The following is a 26441-nucleotide window of genomic DNA, read 5'->3' as shown; positions in this document are numbered from 1 at the left end:
GCGTAACACCTTCGCTGTGCCTCTCCATACAGCTGGTCCCCTTGGTGGCTGCTGCTGGTCCCTGTGAAGCTGGCACCGCACCAGCAGTGCCTGTTCCTAGCAGCCCTGCAGCCTCTTGGGTGTTTGAGTCTTCAGCAGCCAAGCCTGGGGCTGGGTCGCTCCGCTGTGGAAGTGTGTCCCTGCTTATTTTGAATCAGCAGGGCTGCAGCATTCCTGCGGCGAGCCAGCAGCTTGAGAACGCTGAGCACAAAAATAACCTCCAGCCCTGCCTGAGGCGGTCCTGGCCCTGCCCTTCCTCTTCCACCATGGGCAGTGTTGGAGCCACAGCCTTCCCCAAGTTACACAACAAAGCTCTTCAAACTGCTTTTATTAGTGGTTTTCACCATGTGGCATCCTCAAGGAAAAACTTCACATTGACAGGCTGAGGTGGGTGTTCTCCAATAGCTGTGGTCAAATAGTGAAACAAACAAACAACAAACAAACAAAAACTCCAGCTGTGCTTTGTGCTAAATGTCCATCTGCTAGACAGCTTCAGCATCGCACCCAGGGAAGCCACGTTACCCTCCCACCACAGTGCACAGGTTGCTGCAAGTGGTACACACTAAGATTAACCCTGCAAACCCCAGAGCTAAAAAAAAAAAAAAAGAAAAAGGGCCAGACAGCATTTTCAGCACCAGCCCTCCCTTTCCTCAGCCTTGTTGGAAGGGAAGGGAAACAACACGAACAACGCAGCAGGTCAAGGTGCCAGCAGGCTCTTGTCTGCTTGTCTGTCAGCGCAGCCCGACGCCCCCCCCCCAGCCCGTGCTCCTTGCTGGGTGCCTTCCCTGGAGGCTGTCCTGCCAGGCCCTACAGAGCCACACCTGGTCCCCCGTCCTCCCCCCCAGGCAGGGGGTGCTGAGCAAATGCTCCACGAGCAAAGACACAGATTGCTGCAGATCAAACTCCCCCCCCAGTAAGACACAATTTCAACTCTAAACCATTATCGCTGATTTTCCTCCCCCTCTCCAAGCAAAGTGTGGGCAGGGACACTCCTTGGGCAGCACAGGGCCTGGCCTCCTCCACAAAGTTCAGGCCTTGCTAGGCTTCTTTTTTTTTTTTTCTTTTCCTCTTAAGGCAACAGGGTGAGGGTGCCAATACAGGGCTTACCCTATCCCCCAGGACAAGCTCAAAGCCGGTTTGCAGAGCAGTGAGGCTGCAAGCAGCGGGTGCAAAAGCGTTCCAGGCCTCCTCTGCTCCAGGCAGCCATCCCACATGCCGACCATCTGCACTCGGGAAGAAATGGGCAGCCCCTGCCCAACCCGCAGCCCCTCGCCTCTCCACAAAGCAGGGGCTGCAGCAAGGGGCCAGGCAGCGCAGGGGCACGCGGCCACCGCCACCCCCAGTACTGCTGGAAGGGCGAGGGGCAGCTGTCAGCACTCCCCTGGCCTGCCCCCGTGCTTTGACTCAAGCCTGAAGCAGCTGGAGAGGGGCCTGGGGTCACTTTTACTTCCCAACCCGAATTGCTCCCCTTACCTTCCCCTGCCCTTACACAAAGCGACGATCCCGCTAGCCCTAGGCGGGCTCAGCGTGGTCCATCCAGGCTGCTGCTGGCCACACCAGGCTGGGCACGGGCAGCTGTGGGCCAGCGGGAGCCGCCTGGGGACACTGCTGCTGTGCCCACCCCGGCTCCGCTGGCCCAGCCTCCTGTCCCCTGCCCCAGCGGCACAGCAAGGTCTGCTCCAGGCCCCAGGCTCTGCACAGCTGCACTCTGGGCTAGGGCACAGCAGCTACCGCAGCAGGGATAAGATCTGCACCAGACTTCAAATGGGGGGCTGAAAGGTCACCCCAGCACCCTTCCACAGGCAGGGAGAGCCACCCATGCTGAAGACGTGGCCCAGGCCTGGGCAAGTGGCTGCAGAAACGACAGCGTCAGCAGCAGCCAGCAGAGCAGGGCCTGGGGCTCCTCCACGGAGCACACGGCAGCGCCTCCAGGCTTCCGGCAGCTCCCAGCCAAGGGAGATTCACTCCCCCTGCACAGCAATTGCGTTCCCAGGCACCAAGGGTAGGGTCCCTGCCCTCCAGCCAGGCACAGTAGCCTCTCTGCCTGCCCTCCAGGCCAGCGGAGCAGTGCAGGAGCTAGAGCTGACCCAGGCAAGTGTAAGGGCTGAGGGGGGTGCTCAGCAGCCAGCTGGCCAACCAAGCATCTCGTGGGTCGCGTTTAGGCAATGAGATGGGCGAGGAAAGCACAGGGAGAAAAGGCAGCAGGCCTTGAGAGTCCAACCTGGCTAACAGTCAGTCCAGAGTTACATGTGGCCACCACGAAGCAACACCAGAGGGACTCACTAGCCACGATGGAGGGAAATGACAGCAGTTTCTTCTCCACGAAATACAGAGACCTCCTCTGGGGTACAGGTGCAGAACATTTGCTGCTCAGAAGGAAGGAGTGTGAGGAAACCAGAAACAGCAAGGGCAACAGCACAAGCTTCACTCAGGGACTTCTCCAGCCCCTTCCAGTCTGACCCTGGTGGCTGCAGGCCCTCCAAGAGGCTGAGGGAGCTTGCTGTGGTGACCAGAAGGCCCTGGGCAGGTGATTCCCAGAGAGGAGGGCATGGCCAGGGCTTGTGCCCACACCAGGAAGGGTGCTGGGGCCTGGGAAGGTTGGTGTGCCCACACTGCCATAGCTGCCCCATGACAAGGGTTAAAGCACGCTCATGAGCATCTGTGTGTGCCTGAAGCTAGCTTCCACCACTGCACCCACCGCCCCCTGACACAATGCTGAGGGGCAGGGTCCCGCTAAAAGTCTGCCTGGAGCAGGCACAAGCCCTGCAGTCACCTCCTCTCCCCTGAGAGGAGGGGCAGGCTGCAGGGGACAGTCGCTTTTGTTTTTCCTCACAGGCAGCCCTGGTGCTGCCAGCCCATCCACCCCACACGCCCAGAGCACGCCCCCAGTCAAAAACCCAGCTACAGCTGGGCACAGGGCCCTGCTCCCCCTGTGCCACCTCAGTTCCTCCATGTGGACATCAGTGGCACGAGAACAGCAGCAAGCCAGGCAGCACCGCCCAAGCCCATCCTGGCAGACAAGTGCTGCAGCCTTCCTGACAGCGAGGCGCAAACCAGCCCCAGCACGGGGCAGCGGTATTCCTTCAGCCAGCACTACCTTCAGGACCACAGAGGTCTCTGAAGAAAATCCCAGATGGATGAGGTGGTGCTCAGGCAGGCCAAATCCTTGTTTCGCTACAGAGAGCTGAGGCCACGCGCTGACCTGGCAGAGCGAGCTGCACTTGCTCCCACTGGGAAACCAGCGTGGTGAACCAGCAGTTCAGATATCCAAGTCCCTGCAGGTGACCCCTGTACCATGCAAACTGTCAATGTCCACCCTAACCTCGTCTCTGGAAAAGTCTCTCTGACACCAGGGAAGAGGGTTCCCATCAGACACCTTGCTGCCACTCAGCGCAGAGAAGGTCCCTTTTTGGGAAGGGGCTAGGTATAGGCTTCTCCCCCTCTGCTTTCTGCCCCCTCCTCACTCCAAGACCTGCCTGCAGGGCAGCACGAGAGGGGGGTGCCCCATGGGGCTGGCTCTGTGTTCACTTCTCCTGGAGGCGAGGAGGGCTAGAGGCCTGTGAGATCAACGATGGCTTTAATAAAGATGGCGTCATCACGGACATAGGAGTTCTTCGCTTCCATCATGGAGACGGGGCAGAACAGCGGGCACCCGCTGGCAATGTTCATTTCCGTGATGGGTCGCTGGAAGGAGGAGGATGTCACGTCAGGGCGGAAAGCATCGATGATGTGCTCCCGGTTGTTCTGATCCAAGAGCATCAGAGTTACCTGTGGAGAAATGTGAAAAGACACAAGAGCAGCTGAATAAAAAGGACAGTGAAACCCAGCCCAGTGATTTGCTCACATTAACCCTGTTAAGCATTCACGTACAGATGCAACCATAAGCCACATTACACATCTACAAATCTGGAAAATGTCTGTAACTAGGGTCAGCACAGAATGTCACCTCTGACATTCTGCAGAAATGCTCCCCACATCCTGCCTTGTCACTGGAAACTTCTGTGCGGTAGAACAGGGCTGTCACTGACTGTGAAAGCCTAAAACTGGATGCCATGAAGCTTGCTACCAATACTCCACACAGCTATTTCATTAGGTTCCAGAGCGTTCCCATCCCACTGAGAAAGAAGGCGGCCCTCTTTGTATCAGTAAGCCCTGGCTCAGCCTTCAAGCGTTTTGCAAACCCTGCAGGTCTAGGCACTGAAATCTGAACTTTTGATGCTGAGCAAGCATCAAAAGCACCAGCAGCAGCCACAGAACAGAGTCCAGAGATCACAATCTTCCCCAGTCCCACATGAGTGCAGAGGCTCCGCTTGCCCTCCAGACACGCTGTTCTCCTGCCACAGCCTTTGCTGTTTCACACGTCCTGCCCCGTAGCACACGTGGTACTTTCAGCACAACAGGGGAATCCCCAGGGTGGCTGATGGCAGTAGGCCGGACGGCTGGTGCCTCACAGCTCAGGTGGGCTCAGAGCTTCAGGGTGGCACATCGCTAGGCGTGGCAGGCCTCATCCCGAGCCTACCTTCTGGTTGAAAGGCCAGCGAAGAAGAGCATCATTGGGTCCTTTCATCACCACAAAGAACAGGGACAGATGGGTCCCACGCCCGGTGCCATCCCCGTTCAGGTAAACGCGCAGACACATCTTGTAGCCATACTTGCTTGTGTAGAAAGCTGTTGCGAAACAGACACAGTGAGGGTGAGAACCAGCAAAGCCTATCACCAGCAGTTTCCTCTGAACTTTGAGGACTCTGCGGTTTGGATCCTAGAAGAAACCAGGCTGGGATCTTAAAACACCACGGATACGTTCCAGAAAGCCACCACAGACAGACAACGGCCAGACGTGATTGTGGACTGCCTTGGAAACAGCTAAGGCCGAGGCCCCCACAAGCCCCTCAACCCAGCCGAGAAGCACAGCACTGCAGCACGGACCGCAGAGGCTGCCCACAGCACAGCCTCTCCCTGCCCTCCCGCACGCCGAGGACACCTGAGGCTCCCTGGACATAGGCCGAGATGGAGCTCTGCCAGGTCCCGGTGCGATCCCCTCCCTACCCCGCCGCAGACCAACCCGTTGTGCTGCACACAGCCAGCAAATGCCTTACGGTGAGCGACAGCTCACCACAGCAGTCCTGACGGGTAAGAGCAAACAGACGCAGAACACCCGAGGCGGGGCGGAGCGTGCCTGGTACTCACTGCACCCTCTTCGTAAGCCGACTGCCCCTGACCACAGCAGAGGCTCAGCAAGCCAGCGGTGCTCCCAGGCACTGGCGTCCCTTGCTTCCAAACAATTCTAACAACGCCCACGGTGCCCTCCCAACTTCATGCAGGGCCTCAGAAGTGGGTACCGCCGCCAGCTGCCCCCTCGTAGCAACGCAGGCCTGGGGCAGCCCGGCGGCACGCTGAGGTGACTGCGGGTGGCGCTTTGCGTGTGACTTGGTGCAGGTTTCTGAACGGGCGCGCTGGCAGCGGCAGAGAGGCCATGCGCTTCCACGGGCCAGACACGCAGGAGCAGAAAATCAGGGCTTTGCCATGTGCGGCCCTACTGACGCGCCCAGCCCGCTTCCTCTAGGCAGCCCTCTCTCTACCAGCTTCCCCTAAAGCGAGGGGCATTGGGGCAGACGCCATCTTCTGCTAGTCCAGGCAGCTCATCCTCACAGCCCACCCCTCAGCCTGGGGCTTCTCAGCACTCCTGTGACCCTGCCAGCGTGCAGCCAGACAGGGGCCTGGGGGAAGGACGCCAGCGGGAGCACGCACGCACACCAGGCCAGTGGACCCAAAGCAGCAGCAGGGACAGGTGGCCCGCTTCCCACCGGCTGCGAGCAAAGGCAACGCACGTCAGAGGCAAAGCAGGATCCCAGCAAGCTTCCCGCTCCTGGCGGCCAGCAGCTGCCGAGCAGGAGCTTCACCTGGGGGCTGCCCTGGATCCACCCTTGCTGGGTGGATTTGCCTTTTGAACTCTCACAGTTTGGGCCTTCGCAAAATCCTGCAGCAATTGTTTTCTCCTGCCAATGCAATTGAGAGCGGTAACTGTACTTTCTTCTCTTTGTTTTAAAACAGATCTCATGTGGTATCTCCTTGGTCTTATGTTTTAATACAAAACCAACAATTACACTCGTTTCCCTTTTTCATCCCATTCACAGCTCTCTCTTTCCCAGGCTGAAAATTACTATTATTTCACTCCGTAGGAGGAAAAAAACACCTCCGCACGTTTTTGGTTTTCGTTTTTAAAAAAAAAAAAAAAAAAAAAGCATTTGTTTCTCAGCCTAGTTTTCTCAGGTAAAGCAGCACAGGGAATGAAAATCTCTCATCTAACACCACACTCAAATACAGAAGGAAACAAGGCCTTGTACTTTGCTCTTGCCAAGAGAAAAAAAAAAAAAAAAAAGTCCTGCCTCTTCCATAAACATCCTTGTGTGTTCAGCAGAGGCAACCTTTACCTTCCAGTCCCTCCAGCCATGTACAGTACTTTCACTAGCAGACTGCTGGTATCAACCAGCACCACAAAACAGTCTGGTGGCCCAAAAGGTATTGTTGTATTGTTTTTCCTTTGATGAAGTGCTTTACAAAAAGAGCCGAGACTGGCATTCGCCTGCTCTCACTTTCCTGATGATTTACTGGGCAGCACCACACCACTGCGGGATGGGGACCAGGCTGCACGCAGCGCCAAGGAGGAGGCCACAGGAAACACAAGATGCAGCTCTGGGAGGAGCTGTGCATTCAGAGCACCATCGAGCAAACATCTGGACAGAAGAAATCTGCATTCAAAGAGGTCTCACCCCCCTCTCCCTCCCCAGCTCCTCCACTCCGCTCCTGCCCTCCAGCCGACTCCTGCTTATAGCCCTCCACCAGCTGACTTGGTTCTTCACCCTAGGAAAGAATCCCAGTCCCCCAGCGAGGACACCAGGTTGTATCAGCTCGTGGAGGGTGCGGGCAGCCCCAGAGCCCAGCACAGTGAGCAGCGGATGCTGGTGGCCAGAGGCCAGGAGGACAAGCTGTCAGCTCGGTCCAGACTCTGCCTCAAAACTGCAGCCTCAGGAGATGCTGAGGTCAAGAAGCTCCTGAGCACTGTGCAGGAAACAGACAGGATGCAAGATTTAAGGCCCTATCTCTAAGCCAAACAGAACAGATTTGAACCTGATTTATACACGCTGAGAAGGAAGGAAGTGCTGCCTTTCTAGAACAGAGAACAGGGGTTTTCCACAGCTGTCACTGACTTTTAAAAGGAAATGCTAATTGCATGCACACAGTTTCAGTAGCAGTTTAGTTCAGTTCCCCTGAAAAGGGGGAATCCTTTTTTCTTTCAGTTTTTCATGAAAAAGGACCTATACAGCCTTCATCCAGAAAAGATTTTTTAAATAGTTTTAAAAAAGCAATTGTTTTTGTCTCCTGGTCCAGCAACAACCTGATTTTTCATTACACCAGGAAGCAAGTGCAGCATACATGCTCTTGGCTCATGTGCAAGTGGATGTTTTGAAAAAGCTCTCCAGCATGCTTAGATCTAAGAGATTCCTACTCAGGGAAACACAAACTCACCTCCTCAACTGTTCTTTGTGAGGCACGCACCCCATCAAGCAATGAACTGTGTGCAGAGATGGTTTCATCTCACAGCTACAATCCTGAGAAATGCTTTCATAAGCAAACAAGCTAGATCACAACGAATTCTTTAATGAGATTTTTCTTTTTTTGTTTGTTTTTAAAAACAGAAGCAACAAGGCTGGGCAAGTTCCACAAGGAGAGCCCCCTCCTGGAATAGATGCCCAAGCACTTCCCTGTGTATGGTATGGGCTTTATTTAGACACTGTCTTTTGCAACTTCATGCTTTGGGCTCTAAAACGTATTTCTGATTTCTTCCCTTGCTTAACCAGTTTATTGCTGGCTTTACTGTCTCTGGGTATTTTAACTGTAACTGTAATCATGCAGGGCTATTCTGGAACTACGATGTTTACACTTTCCACTATGAGAAATTAAAAAGGTCTTCTGCGATAAGCAGAGCACTTATTTCGCTCATTGCTTTTAAAATAAGAATAAAAAAATAAGTGGTTCAGATTCCCCTGGGAAAGAGGGAGAGAACAGAATTACATCTGAATGGCCAAGTATGTCACTTGCAAAGGTCACCATTACAAATCCCACACCCAGCTGAGGCACAAAAGGCTTTTGCTATTTTTCGGGCAATAACCTGGAGAGAAGATCGCAGGAGAGCGGCCTGTTATCGCCTCCTGGCGTTTCCTGGCAAAGTCTGTTATCTTCCAGATGAAAACACCATCGTAGGTGGAAGCTTCCATGTTGCGGATCTTTTCCTCCATCTCAGCCATGGCCAGATCTTTGAGCCCAATGCTCCTTTCCAGCTGCCGAACCTGCTCGGTGGGACACATGGTGCAGCCTGGTTAGACACACGTTCTGCTGTGAGCCCTAAGAAAGCCAGCAGCCACCAGAATCCCCTTCAGGTCTGATCTTTAGTGACAGACATTCTCCAGAAGCGACAAAGGGCCACGGGGGGAGAAGATTAACACCATAAGCCAATTCACCAGAAGTTCCTTTTGTGTCCTGCCATTCTGAAGACGACACATTAATGCAACTCTGTGTCTGAACTGGAAACTTTCTTGCAGTGAACGGAAAAATCCTCTCAATGAGCAGTTCCGGTATGTTATGACCCAAGAGGTGAGGATGGGGGGAAAAAAAGTCCTCTTTGTGACAAAACTAGACTGAGAAACAGAAGAACCTACACAGAGCCAAGAAGGTCTCGCCACAGTTAATTGTTGCTAGGTGGCGGGGTTACATCTATATTGGCAGATCTCATGCTGAGAGCGCAAAGATTAGCTACAAACTGCAGAATTCCCAGTCACCAAGACACAAGGGCAGCACGCAGCTGGGACAGTACTGGAGCACAGCGGCCAGGGCAGCTTCTTCACTCTAGACCATGCTAGGTACAATGCATCAATGATGTAGCATTGATGACTAGGGTCCTTATGAAAGGTTTGGAAAGTGGTAAGGCCCACAAATTCCAAGAGATTCAGTGAAATGCTGGGTACTCTGCTTCTCACTGGAAAACTTTACCTAAGATGTGCGCATCATTTCATTACTAACAGAGACCTGAATACTTTCTGCATGTCAGTTTGATTCCCATCTTTTCCAGGAAGCTTTTGAGGGTTGGGCATGGGCACAAACGATATTTTAGTTCTACCTTCAGATTTATGGAGATTGAGGACTACATGGTGAAGTTTTGCTAACTAATAACATAGAAAGTGAACTGAAAAAGCTCTGCTCAGAGTGCTGGAAAGCCCTACCCAGTGGTTACATACCTTGTTACTCAGAGATTCAATTTTTTCCTGGTCTAGTCGATGTTGCCGACTATAGGCTTCCGCTGTTAGAGACACTCTTTCCACCTCCCGGTTGAGCACGCAGACAATGTTCTCAAAGGTCATTGTTTTCCTCTCAAGGGCCTCACATCTTCCCAAGAGCTCCAGGGACTTGGAGAGCTCCATGGATTTGGAGAGCTCTGACTCTGAGCACAAAGAGTTTGCTGCCAGTAGTGGGGAGTTACTTTGTGATGAGGAAAGGGCAGGAAGATGCTTCAGGTCTCCAGAGCCACTCTTGAGGCTAAGCACAAAACTCAGTAGCATGTACAGATGCTCTGCCAGACACTTGGTTTCATGTTCTGGTAGCCTTTCATTTTCCACCTACACGAAGAGAAATACATCCCATTCAACAAGCTCAAGCTATGCTCTCACCATCCACAGAAAAAAATCCTCCTCGAGGCCACAACATTAGCTTTAAATTATAAAGGGGAAAAACCAAAGAAAAATAATTTTAAAATGGTAGTTGGTGGACTTTTTTTTAAAAGAAAAGCTTCAATCATATATAATGATGGATGCTTAACATTTCCTCAGCTGCACATACTGTTGTACTTTGTCTTCCTCCATTCCTTTGCAAAAGGGCTCAGATATACTTAATGACACCGAAGGACAAAGCCTCACATAACCCCCCTGAGAATGGATTTATATTAACATCACCAGTAAGAGCTACGAAAACTAAGTCACATGGAGAAACATTGCCTTGTTCAAGCTCTAGCAGGAGAATAAGACACTGTACACCCAGTTCTAAGCTTACAGCTGTCAGTTACATGACCACCAGGAACCTCAAAGTACTCAGTGCGTTTCTCAAGAAGGTTTCCTTCTGTGTTAAGTTCATTTTCTGGTACCCAACGTCCGGACAGCCGATGATGTTGGGCTGCATTTGCAAAGGGTTTAAAACACCATTTTGTTCAAATAGCTGAATACAAGCAGCTGCAGAAGTTTGGGCTACAGTGGTCTGGAGGTTTTAACACTGGAACTGAAAAACAAGTCCCTAAGATAAACACGAACAGACAAACCCTTACCATCTCAGCACATCCAACAACCTTAAATCTACAAGGCACTTTACATTTGCCACAAGTCTTCACATGGTCCTGAAACTAGAAAAGAAAGAAGATAACGTTAGACAGATCTTATGTGACCCAAGTAACCCCCCTTCTGTCTCACTGAGGTCTAGGAAACTGAAAACAAACTAAAGAACAACCAAGCCTTCACTAATCACTAGCTTCCAAAGCGTATGGTTAAACCTGGACACTGACTGCCATTAGTTGGGATTGCCACTGTAATTTAAATACAGCACTGACATCTGCAAGGAAGTTTTATTTTTCTCAAGGACTAGGAGGTCCCACCTCTCACCTACACACGCAAGAAAGAAAAAGAAGATAGCACAGATACACATTATGGATGCTGAGCAACGAGCTTCATTGAAGAAGAAGAGGAGGGATGAGGAACAGCCCTATGAAAAAGGTATCCATTTACACGTGTACAATTCACGTAACCCTGCTGGGGATGTGCCACAGTTTGATATTTTTACTTCCAACTAAGCATTATAAATCTGAGAACAAAGAGCTTTCTGATGGTCCCGCCTGAGTGTTTATAGCAACTACTGCAGATCCACCTCTGCAAGGGAAGGTCCTCTGCTGCATCCAGTACCCATTTGCTGGAGGACGTAGGCACACCACACCTCAGCCACCTCACATCTGGCAGCTGCCACGAAGAACAGAGGCTGAGGCTGGATATTTCTATAGAAAAGCGCCAATAATCCTCTAGCCTACAAGATGACTCCTTTGGGTTCCCACACAATGTATGAGTAATGCTAACAAGCACTGGCACACCATCATCTCGCTTTTGATATCTCTCATCATTAGATATCAGTGGTGTATTCTGAACAACAGCTTCATTCCACATTTAACACCTACGTTTGCCACAACAGATATCAACTGAAACTGTTTTTAAACCACTTTTTAAAAAACTTCTAGATCCATCTGGCTTGTTTAATGAGTCAGGTTACTCAGTTACATGCTGCAGGACTAGGGCTACAATTTCTGCAGTTAACAAAAGTTTGGAAAAAGATAAAAGAGGGAGTTATCATTTAAACAAACAACAGATCATGTATGGGAATCCTGCAAGCATAAGCCTACTCTTTGCTGGACTCCAGCTTCAGCCTGCAGACAAGCAGATCAGCATCCGAAGATCACAGCACAAAGTCCTTTATTACGCTGGCTGTTTTGAAGAACTCTTTACTCATTTTTTGATGCTTCTATGTCCCCTGCCCTGACACAAAGGCCTTTTGCAACAGCACTATTAAAAATATTTGCCCACAGCAGGCAGGACAGTTTCAGCTGAATGTGTTTTTTGAAGATGTTTCCCAAAACTTTGATTTTCAGACTTTTGTGCCTCGCACCAGGAGTCAGCAGCATAGAGGCCCTACTAGATACGGATTCATTTACATGATTAATTCAAAAAACATTTTAGCTGGAGATGGGATTGCTTCTCAAGGTTGCGCTAGTGGTAAAGATAATCGCTTTACATAGGAAAAAGTTACCCTTTAAACCCACAAGTGTGCTTTTCCTACGGAAGTCCTGTATCTACACATGGTAAATTCAGAAGTCATAGGAAGATTACGTTAGCAGTATTACCGCTGAACTACAAGTGCTGACTAGACACCTTCCCCAACACCCTACCAGTATTTTCAACTTTCTGGAAAAGTCGGATTTGTACAAACTGCTGGCACCTAGTTGCTCTCCCCACTCCACTTTCTAATGGTCCAAGTTTTCCTCCCAGCCCTGAGAAGCTCTGGTTGTAGTCACCCCGGACCCCAGACGCCATCACACACAGCTCCCCAGCGGTCGGATACCTTCTCTCTTGGAATCTTTTTCTTCCCACAGCCTTCACAAGTCAATGGAAACTTAGGGCAGACTTCATCGTGAGCCTGTAAAAGAATCAACAGGAGACTATTTGGTCCTCTAAATAAAGGCCCCAAGAAGGTTACTAAGATGAATACAGCTCAACAGGCACAGTTCTGTATTACGTGAGAGGGCTGTCCTCAACCAACTTATCTCAAATTTTGGTCATGCTGGGAAGTCTTTTTGCTGACTCATTTCTGCAATCTCCAAGCTACCAGAATTTTGGGTGCTTATATAGCCTTCCAAGTCTCAGCCTCAATTTAAGAAGTTGCTATAATAATTTCGAAAGAAAAAAAATAATCAAATTACTATTTTGATGGACAAGATAATCAACAGGAAGCTCACTTTACGGCTTTGGCAGGAAAATACACGTTCAGGCAGGTTACGTGAAGTAAGAGTATCTCAGCAAGATAATTTGTATAATTTTTCCACTGTAATGGTTATCAGTCAGCTGAAGTATAAACCCATACCCTGTCATGTGCTGAACTGAACTGTCTGACAGAATCTTCACATTTGGATCAGTTGAACAGGAAATCATATTTCAACCAGAAAGAAAAAAGTATTTCAAAACAATGTCACTTAACAGTCCCTGCACACAAGCACCCACACCTGTAGCAAGAGCTCACGACTTGTTTTGTGGCCAGAGAAGCTGAATAAATGATCATGGCAATGTGATCCTCTGTCCTCTGCAGATCCTAGGGCCAGCAGTACCAGCTAACATGGGACTGATGGAACATGCCTCTGCTTTCTGTATTATTTCCACACTAGTTAAACCTTCTCTCTTTATACACCACCCAGCCGAAACACGTGATACATGTCTATCCAAGGTTACGTGAACTTTGACACATCATTATAAATGCCATTAAAATGTAGTTCAAAATTCAGATTAAAAGATAAGCATATTTAACTATACCCCTGTGGTAGTAACAGAAAAAAAATGAAATACTTATAAACTAGTTATCTGAAACTAAATGCTTTGAAAACTTGGTCACATTTATTCTTTATTAAAAGAAGTTATTCTCGGAGGGGGGGAGGGACATGGACAAGCTGTTCTGTACTGTTACCACATCAGAAACTGGAAAGTGAAACCTATTAGTGGCTCAGGTTTGGCTTGTTAGTTACTCTCTCCTTTTTATACTTTACATGAGTAATCAGTCAGAGGTCTCACTGCACTGTCCCTGGAAGAGTGACCTCCCAGCCTCTGCATCTCAGCTGGACGCACATGGACAGCCTGGATTAGCACCTGCAGAGGAAGCCTGAGGCAAAGCACGTTCCTTCATCCCCCTTGCACGGAGGGGTTGAACCCTTTCTTCTACCCACCTCCTGCTCTCATGTTCCAGAAGCGCCAGATAGCATCTTCCCCATGACCCACAAAATGCTGGCATAAGAACAGACGCTACGGGCTGGCTGGAGGAGGAGATGTCACTGCAGATACAGCTATTTAAGAAGAGGGTATTTAAAACTTGCCTTCTCCTGTGCAAGTTGCTATGTGCGAAATTATCACCTCCTCGCAAATCAGCCTCCCCTTGCACTCCCCTCTCCCCACCTCCCTGCTATTCTAACACACCACGTAGCGTTTACCTCCCATTTTGATGCCAAGTTGCACCACGGTATAACATACCACATACATGCAAATCTGAGACGTGCACTGAGCTCACAGCCGGAGAAGGAAAGCACTCATTGAACAGCACCGCACGGCTCAGCTGCACGGGCACCCGGTCTGTGTGTAAATTGCTTAAGACACCCAGAAACACGCGCTCCAGCCAGCACAGATCCAAACCTCTCGACAAACATTTTTATATGAAGAGTTTAGGGCTCCTCTGGAATCCCCTGCCCCTGCCCCTTCCCCACGGGTGCCGGAGGAAGGTGCCCACACAGAGAGGAGTGGATCTGCTCAAAGGCACCCACCCCACCCAGCAGCTGGGGCAGGGGCTGGCACACAAGCCCGAACCGCAGCACTCCACTCCCCCAGGAATGGGGCAATCCTCCTGTTTACAGCTCTCCCAAACCCACATTCGTGAGCTTTGCTGCAGCAAGGACAGGCAACTCTGACCGTCAGGCATTCTCTACAAATATTTTAGGCAGCTTAGGAAAGCCATCACTGCAAACATGCTAGGTAAGAGCAAAGTTGTTTTTTCACTGTGAACCTGCAATGAAAATCAAGTTAGATAGGGGGTGGGAGAGGGGAGATGACAATAAAAGAATTAAAGCAGAGCTGAAAGACCACAGCCTGACTCAGACCTTCAGGGCTATTTCTCCAGCTACCTCAGCACTGACTTCACCCACCAGTTGGAAACCAAGGCTCAGACTGGCCTGCAGGTCAGGGCCCAGCATTCAACAGCAGCAGGAAAAAAACGTGGGCAGAGTTCACAGCCTCCATGATAACACCCCCCTCTTCCCACTCAGCTAAAACCAAAAACCTCTGGGTGCTCTCGCAAACTGGACTTCCCTCCCTAGAAATAAACAGCAAGATAACCCAGTGACACCGCTGTACAACACACCAGTTACATCTCCATCAGAACAGGTGATTAGGAGCCCACCTGAGAGACTGGAAAAAATCAGGTATCACCCCCTTTGGAAGGACCACGGTAACGTGCGAGCATCTGTTCACGGTGCACATGCTTGCAGGTGACCCTTGCAGCCGCTCGGCACAGTAACACCTGCCCCTACTCCTCTCCAGAGCAGCACAGGTGGGCTGCAACAGGGACATCCAGCACTCTTCCCCTTGCCTCCGGGTCGCATACGACCACGCCTGCCTGTGCGCGTGCTGTAACTCTCGTACCTTAATATCAGGAAAGTAGAAAAGCAATTTGCAGTATTTGCAGTTGAGGTTTCTCTCGGGGCACTCCCGCTCAGAGTGGCGCTCCTTGTCATTCAGTGTGATCAGTCCCTTACATGCCTGGCACTCAATCAGCAGGAACGGGCAGTTCCCCTCATGGCAGCTCTGTGACAACAAGAGCAGCACATTTCAGTACAGCCGTACGGAAAAGCGCAGACACACACAGGCAAAGAAGCTGGGTTTAGTAACAGCAGCTGATCCCTGGAGGATGTAATGATCATCTGCTAAGGAACGCCAGGATGAGCTGCGCTGCTGAGCCTGTGTAAATAAGACAAAAGGGAAAACTGCAGTTTAATCTGATTGCTGCTCTGTGTCTCAAAGCTTCGCTAAACCTGAACTACAGAAGAGGTAACTGATGAAAGTTATTATCCCTGCATCAAGGTGGCGGAACGGGATGCGCATCTGCCCTCAGCTGCCCTGCTCATAAGCTGGCACATTACCACAAACCTGTTTTTACGGAGGTCTTTCAACTGCACTAGGAAATCCATCGGCATGACACAACGCTTCCCCTCTGGCTAGGAGACAAGGCAAGCAGCTGAGAGCAGCAACCAGCAGCTGCGAGATGCCTTTGCTGGAGCCCCCCCCTCCCCCCCGCCCAGGGTTACAGGCACAGAGCAGGGTGGCCAGGGACACCGGACACACAGAAGGACAGGCTTGGGGTAGGCTGCACAACTTGGCTCTTCTGCAAAGCCTCCCACAGGTCCACATTGCTCAGTGAGAGCCAGCAGCACCCTCAGAGCATGAAAACAGCAACAAGAAGCACAGGCAAAGCTGAAAGGCTTGGCAGCAAGGGCAGGCGCACCTAAGAGGAAGGAAAATTAACAGGAATGCAGAGGAAAAACAGCTGTAGGGGAAGTGGCACAACAGAGCACTGCCAGAGCTTTGACAGTCGCAAGCCCAGGCATCTTAGCCTGGGCACAAGGAAAAGGGTGGGCCCACAGATTTGTAGAGAAAACACTGAAAACGGGTCTCCAGGACCCAGTCTGTGATTCACAGTGCCAGGGGAGAGGGAGCTTTCTGAGAACATCGCATCAGTAGATGCCAGACACAAACTGCTCCCTTTGCTGGGACACGCTGCCGAGAGAACAAGCAAGTCCACTTGACATCACAGCTACTTAAACCTCAAAGAAACTACCAAAACCACAGATGAAGTCCACACCAGTACCACTCACAGCTTTGAACTTTAGTTAAGCACGCACGTCAGCGAGGGAACCGGGAACCATCACAGCCCTTACTCTGCCGGCCAAAGCCTCAGCTTTCATCCGAGTTGAGCACGAAAATTGGCAGAAATGATGTCACGGGTTTCGCAGGGCCTTGCTCACTTCTGGTTTCAGAATGAGCACCTCAGTTGCAGAAGAACTTTTGCTTTCAGCATTCTGTTATTTTATTAATCAGCTTTTAGGACTGATTAGACAGACATTTATTTAGGCTTTATTTTAAAGAATTCAAGGCAGCATTTCTTGTGCTGAAGGAGCTTGTAAAGCAATAGCAGGGTTTGAAGAAAGTTGAAGGCACAAGAAACTTCTGAAAGCAGCAGCAGGTTTTCTAACATCTCCTATGACAGACTCTGTCTTTCCCTACTTGCTTTGAACTACGCAAGTACTAGGCTCCGGGTTACTCAAGGATGCTTTCTTCAAATTCTTGTGTTTTGCAATCCCCACCATCCCAGAGGAATGACTTTGGCAGGGAGATTCTAGTCTGAAATGGAGGGGCTGGGCCTCAGAACAATCTAGAAAAGCCCAAGCCTGAACCTGACCTGGTGTCAGTGTGAACTGCTCCTGGGTGGAGGTGCAGCCGCTGCCCAGAGCACGTGCAAGGCTGTCAGTCAGAGCTGCTGCATCACTGCGCCCCTGCTGCAGGTATGGTCAGTGTGGCTTTGAAACAAAAAGACGAAATCCGCTTGCCAAGGAAATTAAGAATTACCGCACTGGACTGTTCCAAGTCTTGGTAAACTGCCGTTTGACAAATAGTGAGGTTCAAAGGAATTGGAACATGTGACCCGGAGGTAACTCCAGGCTACAATTACCAGTTACGGTCGCGTGAAAAAATCATCAAGATGTGCTGTTCATATCTAACAAGGTCACTGCTTAACAGCAAACTGTCACCAGGGAGTGGATTCCAATCATGCCACCATGCTAACGATGCCAGGCACCGGCACATTCACAGCACTACTTTGAGTTCACCGCCAATATGCCGTTCTGACAGCCAAACTGTCATTAATTAGCAGCAGGAAAGCTTTGACAAAAATTTGACAGCTCTGCTCTAAGCATGCTAAAAACACTGACCATGCCCACAACCAGACTCCGACCACACGTGAGATCTCCCCCATCCTTTAAGCAGTATTTTCACCAGCATGCAAAGCTTCACCTTGACCTCTCACATCGAAATTGGCAGCTCAGGCTGGAATCTCTCACCGGCTAGCTGGCCCTTCACGTTAGAAAGGGCACGGTTAAGACAGGTGACGTTCTGCAGCACACAGGTGGTGAGCAAAGGCAGCGCAGACACTGTGCCTCGCAGCCGAGGCTGTGCCTAGCAGAGGGAAGGCACAGGCCTCGCACAGAAGGGCTGCCACAGCACAAGGCCAAGAGCAGCACGGGCGCTCGCAGAAGGGGACAGATGGCTTTTGCAAACTGGAGAAGTCAAGCCCACGGTGAGCAGCTTGATCTCAAACCCAATCACTTTATCGAAAAAGCTGAAACCGCCTCTACCTTTTAAACAAGGGTGCATGCACGGTCGTGGCTTTGGCACCTGCCCGGTATCTGGAACCCAAGGAATTCCTGTCTCCGAAAGCTGCCTTCAAACCGAGGCTTCCGAGGGGCTTCACATCGAGGCTTCAGTGGGACACATTACCCTTCTCAGCTTCAAAGTCAGCAAGTTACAGTTCTTTGTTTTCAAAGGGGCAGATGTTAAGGCTGTTAATCGGGTGCGCCACCACAACAAGGCTGAGCTGCTTCTCGGGGCGAGCACTGAGAGCAGACCCTCTGCTGGTGGGGCTTTCCAGCCCCCTCCCACGCGCGCTCTCGGGCACTCCCCGTGGCTTACCTCCCACCACGCAGCTTGGACGGGAAGCTGCCTAGCTTCTGGGCAGCCAGCCACAGAAACTCAACTTGAGGGACTGCAAGGGAGGCCAGGTTTTGTTTGTGGACCTCAGCTCCAGCTCTGGAAAGTAAAGGTGTATCGCGTCCTTTTTGCTAAAACAGGAGGTCCTTTAGATCACCTTTATCTGCAAGTGCAGGGGACTGTAGAAAATGGATCCTCCCAGGAGAGAGGGATCTGGGCATGGGGGATACTGCCGAACAGGCTGGAGCTGGCTGCAAATGACCCTTCAAGACCATACTGTAACTTGAAGCCAGAATCTTCAAAAAAGACAAACACCGTTCCTGATTTTAGGACAGTTCTCCCTACACAAAGCATTCCAGGGCTCCTTCATCACCTCCAAGGGAACTGTAGGAGCACAGGGCAGGAAGGAATTCCCAGGTACCTGGTCCTCCCGGTCCCGGGAAACCACAGAGCCCTGGAGGGGCTGCAGGCACGCTCTCCAACAGCGCAGGCTTTGGAGGACTAGCACTTAAGTTCTGAGTTTTGCATCTTCCACAGCCTTTTAGGCTTTGATTAAAGGGAACTCTTCAAAATCAAGGCGGCAGTTTACTACAAGGAAAACACATACTCTCCAGCTTGGGTAAGGACAGACCATCACCACAGGTGACAGTCAGACGGGCTGAGCTTATGTTTTACTAGCACTCCCCCCAGTGAATCAATATTTATCTCAGCTTAAATACAGCCACCAGGATTAAACTTCAGACCGTAGTTTTCCTCCTTACAAAACGTATACAATTTAGTTTCCCTACGTCTCAAACAATTCTGTATTTCATAAGAAATGAAGCTAAAAGCTCTGAGGTTATAAATGAGAACACAGCTGACCACGCGAACACCCCTCTGCAGCCCTCCCCTCCCACCCCAACCCCTCCTGCTTGGCCCGCGGGTGCCGAAGCTGCCTGTTGGGCTGACCCGGCAGACACGATGCCCACCTCGCTTGGCCGGGGCGGCAGCGAGGGCGGCGCGGCCACCAGGCAGCGCGCCAGCGGAACGCGGGACCTGCGGGTACTGCAGGCGGGGGCGAGGAGAGGGAGCCAGGGGTGGGGAAGGTGAAAATAAAAGGCATGTGAGAACTGGAGACATTCTGATAGAGCGGTAGAGAGGCAACCAGAAAAAGAAACACGCGTCAGTGCTGAGGAATGAGAGGACTTAAGGCCTCCACCTCCAACAGAGGTGTCTGCACTGTTTCCCCAAACTCCCTCTACCTGGATATCACAGGACGTTTTCTTGGTCTTAGAATGGGCTACTTTTAGTTTCTGCAACCCTCCTCAGATTTTCCACCTAAATCTAAAGGCTTCTGCCCACAGCCTGCTTTCCTTCATGTACACTCGGGCAGACTTATCAGGAAACCTATATATGAAAAGAGGTTAGAGATTAAAAGGAAAAACCCCTCCAGTCCCACCACAAAATACTTTATCCAAATGCTACTAAATATTTACAACTGCATCCAGTAGTCAGGAAAATGCATTTGTAAAGCCAGACATGTTCTAAGCACGTAAATATTTTGTATGCTTCGCACAACTTTAAGCAGAAGTGCAAGTCATGTCCAAGCAGATTTCACTCTTTCAGTTTTGCACGTCCCTTGGAGACTTGAACTTTGGGAGCCTGGACAGAAAGCAAAACTGAGATTAAATAATTTATTTATTTAAAGTTGAACATCTAGAACTTTTCAGCTACAGAGCATTTTTTTTTCCTTTCTCATAACTCGGATAACATTAGCAATCCAGAAGTGACAGTGTTTCTTGATTTGTAAGAGAACGGCAGCCAAATAAGTCTCTCAGTACCAATACTGCACAATTCTTAAATGAGCAAACAATGATTTAGCTCTTAGGGACTTTCCATGTCCTGTCGGAAATAGCACAGCAAGGGACTTTCCATAGTGGGAGCGCTGAGCTGCTGCAGGACGTTACACACATTTCTGGCTACAGATGCAACCGTACAGCACGAGGCAAACTGCAAAGATGAGCTGACACCAAACCAGCGCCAAGCTAGTAAGTCTACCCAGAAGTCGCCGTTTAACATCAGTTCCCGTATGCTAGAGGCTCCAGGCTAACGCCTTTGTCTGACAGCTCCTTTCGCCAGTACCCCTCAGCCACACACACCACCGCCTCCCCAGCTCCCGACCACGCGAGGACAGCCTGGCTCGGTGAAATGCCACAGCTGTTGTGCAGGCAGCTGGCAGGAGAGGCAACACCAGCCTGACCCTGCCTCCCCTCACCAACTCTCTGCCAAGAATTAGCTTTTCCAGGGAGGGCACAAAACAGCGTTTCCCTTGCTAGCACAGGCTGCACTGTGCTCAGCAGCAGGGGCAAAGCCCCCCCCAGGACAGACCGTGCAGCACCGCCAGCGTCCCAGCCCCAGGCTAATGATGGCTGCAGCAGCTGAGCACAGCACCACAGAGCCGCAGCGCAGGAACTCCAGGAAACGCTCTTGGAAACACTTTTCTAGTGAAACATTTCTCAGGGCCTTTTGAAGATTACACGGAGAGTGAAAAACGAAGCGCAGCCTTACCAGCTCAGACTCTCTTAAACAGTTGTGCACAAGAACCCAAAGCGCTACACGCACACACCCCTGCAATAAGAGAGGCTTAGCTTGTTGCCTCTTTAACGTTTCTCGTGCAAGTACCGGCTGGACCCACGCCTGCTTTTGACCACATTAAGAACCTTTGGCATCTGATGATTTTCTGCTGCACCCTGAAGAACTTATCTTCAAGACTTCTTTTAAATCCAGGAGAAAAAAAATCAGAAGAGCTCATCAGTCACAACACCCTGACGTTAGCACTGCAAGCTGCTGACAAATGTCGTTTGGTTTAGGCTAACAGAGATAAGCTCACTCACTACAGTGACCATTTTGAACGCTGCAGCAGGCACGAGAACCGTGCATTAAAAGCAACAGGTCACCGGCACAAATTAAAGCGTGGGCCAAACAATCTGCAGGCACCAACAGAACAGCTTGGCCCTGGAACCTCAGTAAAACCCAGTGCTCTGAATGCAACTCCTCAGTTTTCTCTGCTGTGCCGGTGTTAAGCTTTTAACTTGACATTTATTCAGCCACATGCACACACACCACGTGCCACTTACAGATCTAAAAAGAACAGGTTCAAAGCAGGAGAAGCATTTAACATCCTACTATCCTTTGGACAGCACTGTAGTGCGAAAAAGTTGAAAGCTCCGGACAAGAGCACAAGGAAGCACAGGTGCAGGATGCCCCTCTGGTCCCAGGCTCAGCAAGCCAAGCAGAACACTCAAGCACAACCCCCAGTTGTGCTCTCTCTTCCTTGCACGGGCATTGCTAAGAGAATCCAAATGGAGCTTAAACCTTTTCCTGATACACATCTCAGCCACTACCAAAGCTCCACAAACAACAGGGCAACAATCTTTACCTAGGGCTAGTGCTGGAGGGAAAAAAAACGTTGATTCCTCTTATCTCAGGCTCTTCACATCCTTCCACTCCAGTACGGATGACAAAACTGTCCTTCAGGAGCACCAAAACTTCACAGGTGAATAAACGTTGCTCCTAACTGCCAACACGTTTTAACAATGCCATCTCCACAGCAGTGTTGACTTGTTGGAAAGCACAGAGAAGCGCGTGGTTCTCTGCAGTTGTCAGAACACAATTCTCATGTGGCACATTAGCTGTACACATGCTAAGGACCAAATAAATGCCCTGTGCCATCTAAAGAAGGCCTGAATTAAAGAGCTGATGTGCTCCCCAGGAAGGGCAGGGCAAAACCATTCCAAAGAAGAGCAGAAAGCCATTCTGTCCAACGGTCTGGTGGTCCAGAGCGACTCGAAGCGATGTGTGGCGAGACAGTGAATGATGCCCAAGTTCGCTGCCCATCTCCTGCAGACACTACATGGCACCGTAGCTGCCAGAAGCAGCTGGCTGGAAACTGGATCACAGCCAGGCCACTTTCCCCATGCTCACAGGTTGGAAATAGGTTGTAGGTTCACACAGCACAGCAAACTTAACACTGTCGTTACGTGGCACAATTTCTTGACAGTTCTTCCACCATCACTGTCAGCATCAGCAGAAAGGAAGAACACCTGAGCCTCCCCTAACATTGCACATACACAGAGGAAAGAAAGAGCACACAGACATCAAAAGCCTTCCTTTGAGATTTACCTCGTACTCCTTAATAGTCCCCTTCCACGTGCAACCATCGTTAATACAGACAGCAGGCAGACTTTCCACCTCCCGACGAGCTGCATTGTCTGGGAAAGCCTGCAACGGAAAAAACAAACCAACCACAGAAATTATTGAGGGGTTGCAGTCTTGGTCCAGTCTCTTCGTTCCTTATTATCAATTCTTTAAAAAAAAAAAAAAAAAAAAAAACCTCCTCCCAAGCCAGTTGCCACATCACATCCTCAGAGGTGTGTTAACAGCAAACAAACCTTTATTACAGCTTGTAAGTAGGCCATTGCTATATTAACATAACCTGGATTTTAGAAGCTGTGGAGTCCACCAGACTCATCGTAATTCTCACTACTTGAGGGAACATTTCCTAAGAATAAGGCAATCTCAGAACTCGTGCTTTAAACAGAAACCACAAATGGTATTAACAACATCAGTGAGTTTACTTTTAAAAGCTAACAAACAACAAAACATGCAATTTTACTTACTGAGCTGGTTTCCAAAATAGAAATTCCTTCTTCATATATCCCTTCCTCAATACAGCTTGCACACTTTTGAGGTCCAGAACTAGCAGACAAAAAAAATAAACACGTAACAAAAACGAGGCCAATTGATATAATAAATAATAGGAGATTCCTAATAACTTAACAAAATGAAAGAATTTTCTTATTCTAAGGACAATACATCGAGCCTTTGCTCAATTGTATTTTGGCTGCCCGCTTCCAATGGCTTCTTGTCTCACGATTAACTGTTCTACTCAATTTCATTCAAAGGCGAAAGCAAGATAAAACACAAACGAACTTTTCTGAAAGTCAATGCGTGCTTAATTTTCCTCACATGTGCCACCATCACTTTTAGGAAGTTCCTACAGTGGCTTTGATGAAGACTGAAGGAGATCAGCGCTCCACCTGCACTGCTGCCAGAACTGCAAAAAACAATCCGGGAGACTCCGGAAAAGTGAACTTTGAATCAACCCCCCGAACAACAAAAGCAAGTCAGAGCTTACACGCTCCCTTAAAGAAGGGGACTGATTCTTTCTTTAATCAAAGACTAAACACAGCTCCTTCACGGAGATGGCCCTGAAAATAACGACTTTCAGCTCTTCTTTTGCTTCTGCTTACTTTTAAGCATCTAGTTTCTAGACCGGAGGCAGAGAATTTACCTTATGATTTTCTTCAGACAATAAGAACAGTAGCGATGTCCACACTGAGCTTGAAACGGCCTCCTCAGAATGTTCTTGCAATCCGAACAGAGGTATTTCACCTCCAGTTTAGTTCCCAGTATCGCCTTTGAAAATCCAGGCTGGTTTAGATCCAAAGAGCCTGGTGGAGTAGAGTTTGCTGCTGCCATGTGAACGAAGAATTCCGCCCGCCGATCCAGAGCCTGAAAACGAAAAATATTTCCCCCGCTTGCTTACGACCGCCTGCCGGTGGCTTCTCACGAGCCCTCACAGCAGCCGAGCCCTAAGGCCAGCAGCGGGCAGGCCGCTGGGAGCCGCGGGACCGCCTCGGCCTCGTCAGGAGCGCGGACGGCAACTCGCCCTCGAGCCGCAGCCTCGAGCCCGGGGCGCACGGGGGCAGCGGGGAGGCCCCGCCGAGACCCGAGCCCAGCTCACCGGCACGCGGCCCCGCCGGACAAACCGGAGCTCCCGGCCCCAGCACTGCCGCCGCCGCGCCGGGAAGGGCCGGGGCCGGGCGGCCCGAGGGCGGCAGCAAACCCCACGGGCGGCAGCGAGTCCCGGCAACGCCGCGGCCCGGCGGGGCGGAGCAGCGGCCCGGGGTCGCGCCGCACGGGGCAGGGCTCGGCCGGGCCCCCCCCGCCCCGGCCCAGGGCCGCCCCCCGCCGCCCGGCACTCACCGGCCCGTCCGCCCGCGCCCCGCACCGGAAGCGGCGCCGGGCTCCGCCCCCCTCCCCTCCCCGGAACGGCGGGGACCCGGCGGCGGGGCGGGCCGAACCCCGCAGCCCCGAGCCCCGCAGCCCCGTCCCGCCGGGCTCCGAGGCGCTTCCCGCGGGGGAACTCGGCGCCGCTGAAGGTCACGGCAGCACACGGCTCAGCTCGGCGCCTGACCGCCGTGGTCCCGACCCGCAGCCGCCCCCCCCCCCCCGCCCCGGGGCTCAGCTCCCCGCCCCGGAGCCCCGCGGGGGCAGGGAGCCGCGGGGGGGGGGGGGAGGGGGTGACCTGAAGCCCCCCCCCCCCGAGGGCTGCGGGGCGCTCTCGTCCTCCCCACGCAGGGGAATTCACTGGACGCCGGGGAAATCCTGCTCGGGCAAAACCGGGCGGAACCGGTCCGACGCTGCCCCTCTAACGGAATGCCCGGAGCCCCGGGGCGCGGTCAGGGCGCTTCTCCCACGTAGCCCTGGCTGCCAGGACGGCCCGGGACCGGAGGTTAGGGCAGCTCCCCGTGCAGCCCTGCGCTACGCTGAGTGCTGAGCTGGTTACTGATGAGTTTGGGGAGCCACCAGCTCCTCCACGCTGCCCCGCCGGCTGGAGCGAGCGCGTGCCCTGCCAGTCCCTCCAGCACCCGCACACGCCTGCACGCGGCTCAGGCGGGTGCTGAGGTGAGGTGCGAGCTGCGGGGCTGGTGGAAGCCTTCCTGGGGGCTCCTGCGGAGGACGGGGGCCACGTGCCGGGCGCTGAACCGCCACCTGCGCGGCTCTCTGTGGACGGCAGAGCTGTGCTGGTGGCGAGCTGCAGCCCGCAGCAGAAGCCGGATGGACAAGGGCAGATGCTGATCACGATGCGAGGAAGGGAGGAAGCCTGGGGAGTAAGGATGAATGTTCCTGGCGAGTACAGCGAGCAGAGCCTGCTGCGCTCCCATCCACTTCACAGGGCCAAGGCTGCCCCAGGCGTTCAAATGCACGTCTGGGTGCCACGCACCCCAACCCCAGGCAGCAGGCTGACATGAAGTTACCAACTACCCCACAGTGCATCGGCATCCAGCGCTAGCAGGGGGCACCAGGACGCTGCTCCTCTCCTGATGTCTCGGCTGCCCCGTGCCCCTCCAGAAGTGTGCACAGAGGCAGGGAGCGCTACAAGAGCCGTCCAGGAGATGCAGCCCCACAGCACCGTCCTGGACTGGCTGCGGTCACCCCTGAGCATGACCAGAAAAAGGCACAAGAGCCCCTGGGAGACACAGCACGCACGAGACAGAAGAGAGCTGGTGGGGACGCACCAGGGGACACCCCAGAGGGAGGGCAAAGCCTAGGAAAACTGACATTCGGCAGAAACTTCACAGCTCACCCCATCTCCGGGGGTAAGCCCTGGGTCTCACCTGGTGTCAAGTGGGATGGCACTGCTGAGGTCGAGGCCACGAGCTGTGTCCCCGTGCACGCGACAGCACCGGGAATTTGCACTACGCTGTTCCTCCAGGACAAGCACCACCGCGTGCCCTCGCTGGCACTGCTTCAGTTCTTGTGTTGCAACGTTCCTTTTCCTGGCACAGCCGCGCTTGTCTGGGAAGTGCAAGTGTAAAAAACTCCACATTGCTAAAGTTCTTCACCGGTTTGTGTAATCCGGTGAAGAAAATCCCCTTCTCCATTTCCTGTACAAAATGTGACCCTGACAGGAGTAGTGCTGGGGGCAGGACGCGTTGAAATCGATTCCTGTAGAGAAGGAACTGATCAGCAACGACTTACCTGGGCTGCTGGCCACAGAGGGGGCCCAGCCAGGCCGGCCCCAAACGAACCCGCTGCCGCAACGCTCCGTTGGCCGCCACGTGGCCAGAAGCAGAGCGAGCTGCGCACCGGGGAGCACGCACCCAGCAGCATTCCCCAGAGCGCTCCTTCCCCCGCTCCCCGGGCCGCGGGAGCCGAGCCCGAAGCGACGACAGAGCAGCGGAATGACCGGCAGCGAGAAGGGGGAGCCCCGCCAGCTGGGAAAGGGCCTGACTCAGGCAGTGCCCGGGCCGGCCCCGGCCTGGAAGCCACCCGCTCCTCCCGGCTTCGGTGCTGCTGAGAACCCCCGAAAGCACCGCCCAGGGCTTCCCCGCCGCCCCCCGCGTTTCAGAAGCGGGGAGAGGCCCTGCGGGGGCTTCCCGGCCGCACCGCGCGGCTCCTCGGATGACTCGGGCGGAGGTCGGGGAT

The 26441-nt window shown here is 52.1% G+C and overlaps 1 protein-coding gene across 12 annotated transcripts; it reads right to left on the bottom strand.

Moving 5' to 3' along the window:
- Nucleotides 1-351: 351 nt before the first annotated feature.
- Nucleotides 352-26441, bottom strand: TRAF2 (TNF receptor associated factor 2). Of its 12 annotated transcripts, none has more exons than XM_035571181.2 (12): nt 25995-26441; nt 25631-25811; nt 23521-23741; nt 22847-22925; nt 22350-22448; nt 15072-15233; nt 12241-12315; nt 10409-10483; nt 9333-9710; nt 8210-8387; nt 4559-4707; nt 352-3807 (listed from the first exon to the last, which is right to left on the bottom strand). In XM_035571181.2, the coding sequence occupies exons 3-12, from the start codon at nt 23706-23708 to the stop codon at nt 3589-3591; spliced, it is 1602 nt and encodes a 533-aa protein (XP_035427074.1). In that variant the 5' UTR covers nt 23709-23741; nt 25631-25811; nt 25995-26441; the 3' UTR covers nt 352-3588. The 12 variants fall into 12 exon arrangements, with proteins under 12 accessions (XP_035427074.1, XP_035427076.1, XP_035427073.1 ...); XM_035571183.2 differs by having other exon boundaries at nt 25631-25961; nt 26045-26441; XM_035571180.2 differs by having other exon boundaries at nt 25631-25961; nt 26117-26441.

This window comes from Cygnus atratus, chromosome 19 (genome assembly GCF_013377495.2).
Source record: "Cygnus atratus isolate AKBS03 ecotype Queensland, Australia chromosome 19, CAtr_DNAZoo_HiC_assembly, whole genome shotgun sequence".
In the NCBI taxonomy this organism is placed as follows: domain Eukaryota; kingdom Metazoa; phylum Chordata; class Aves; order Anseriformes; family Anatidae; genus Cygnus; species Cygnus atratus.
Note: the sequence above shows the minus strand (reverse complement) of the source record. Positions and strands in the feature narration are given on the sequence as shown.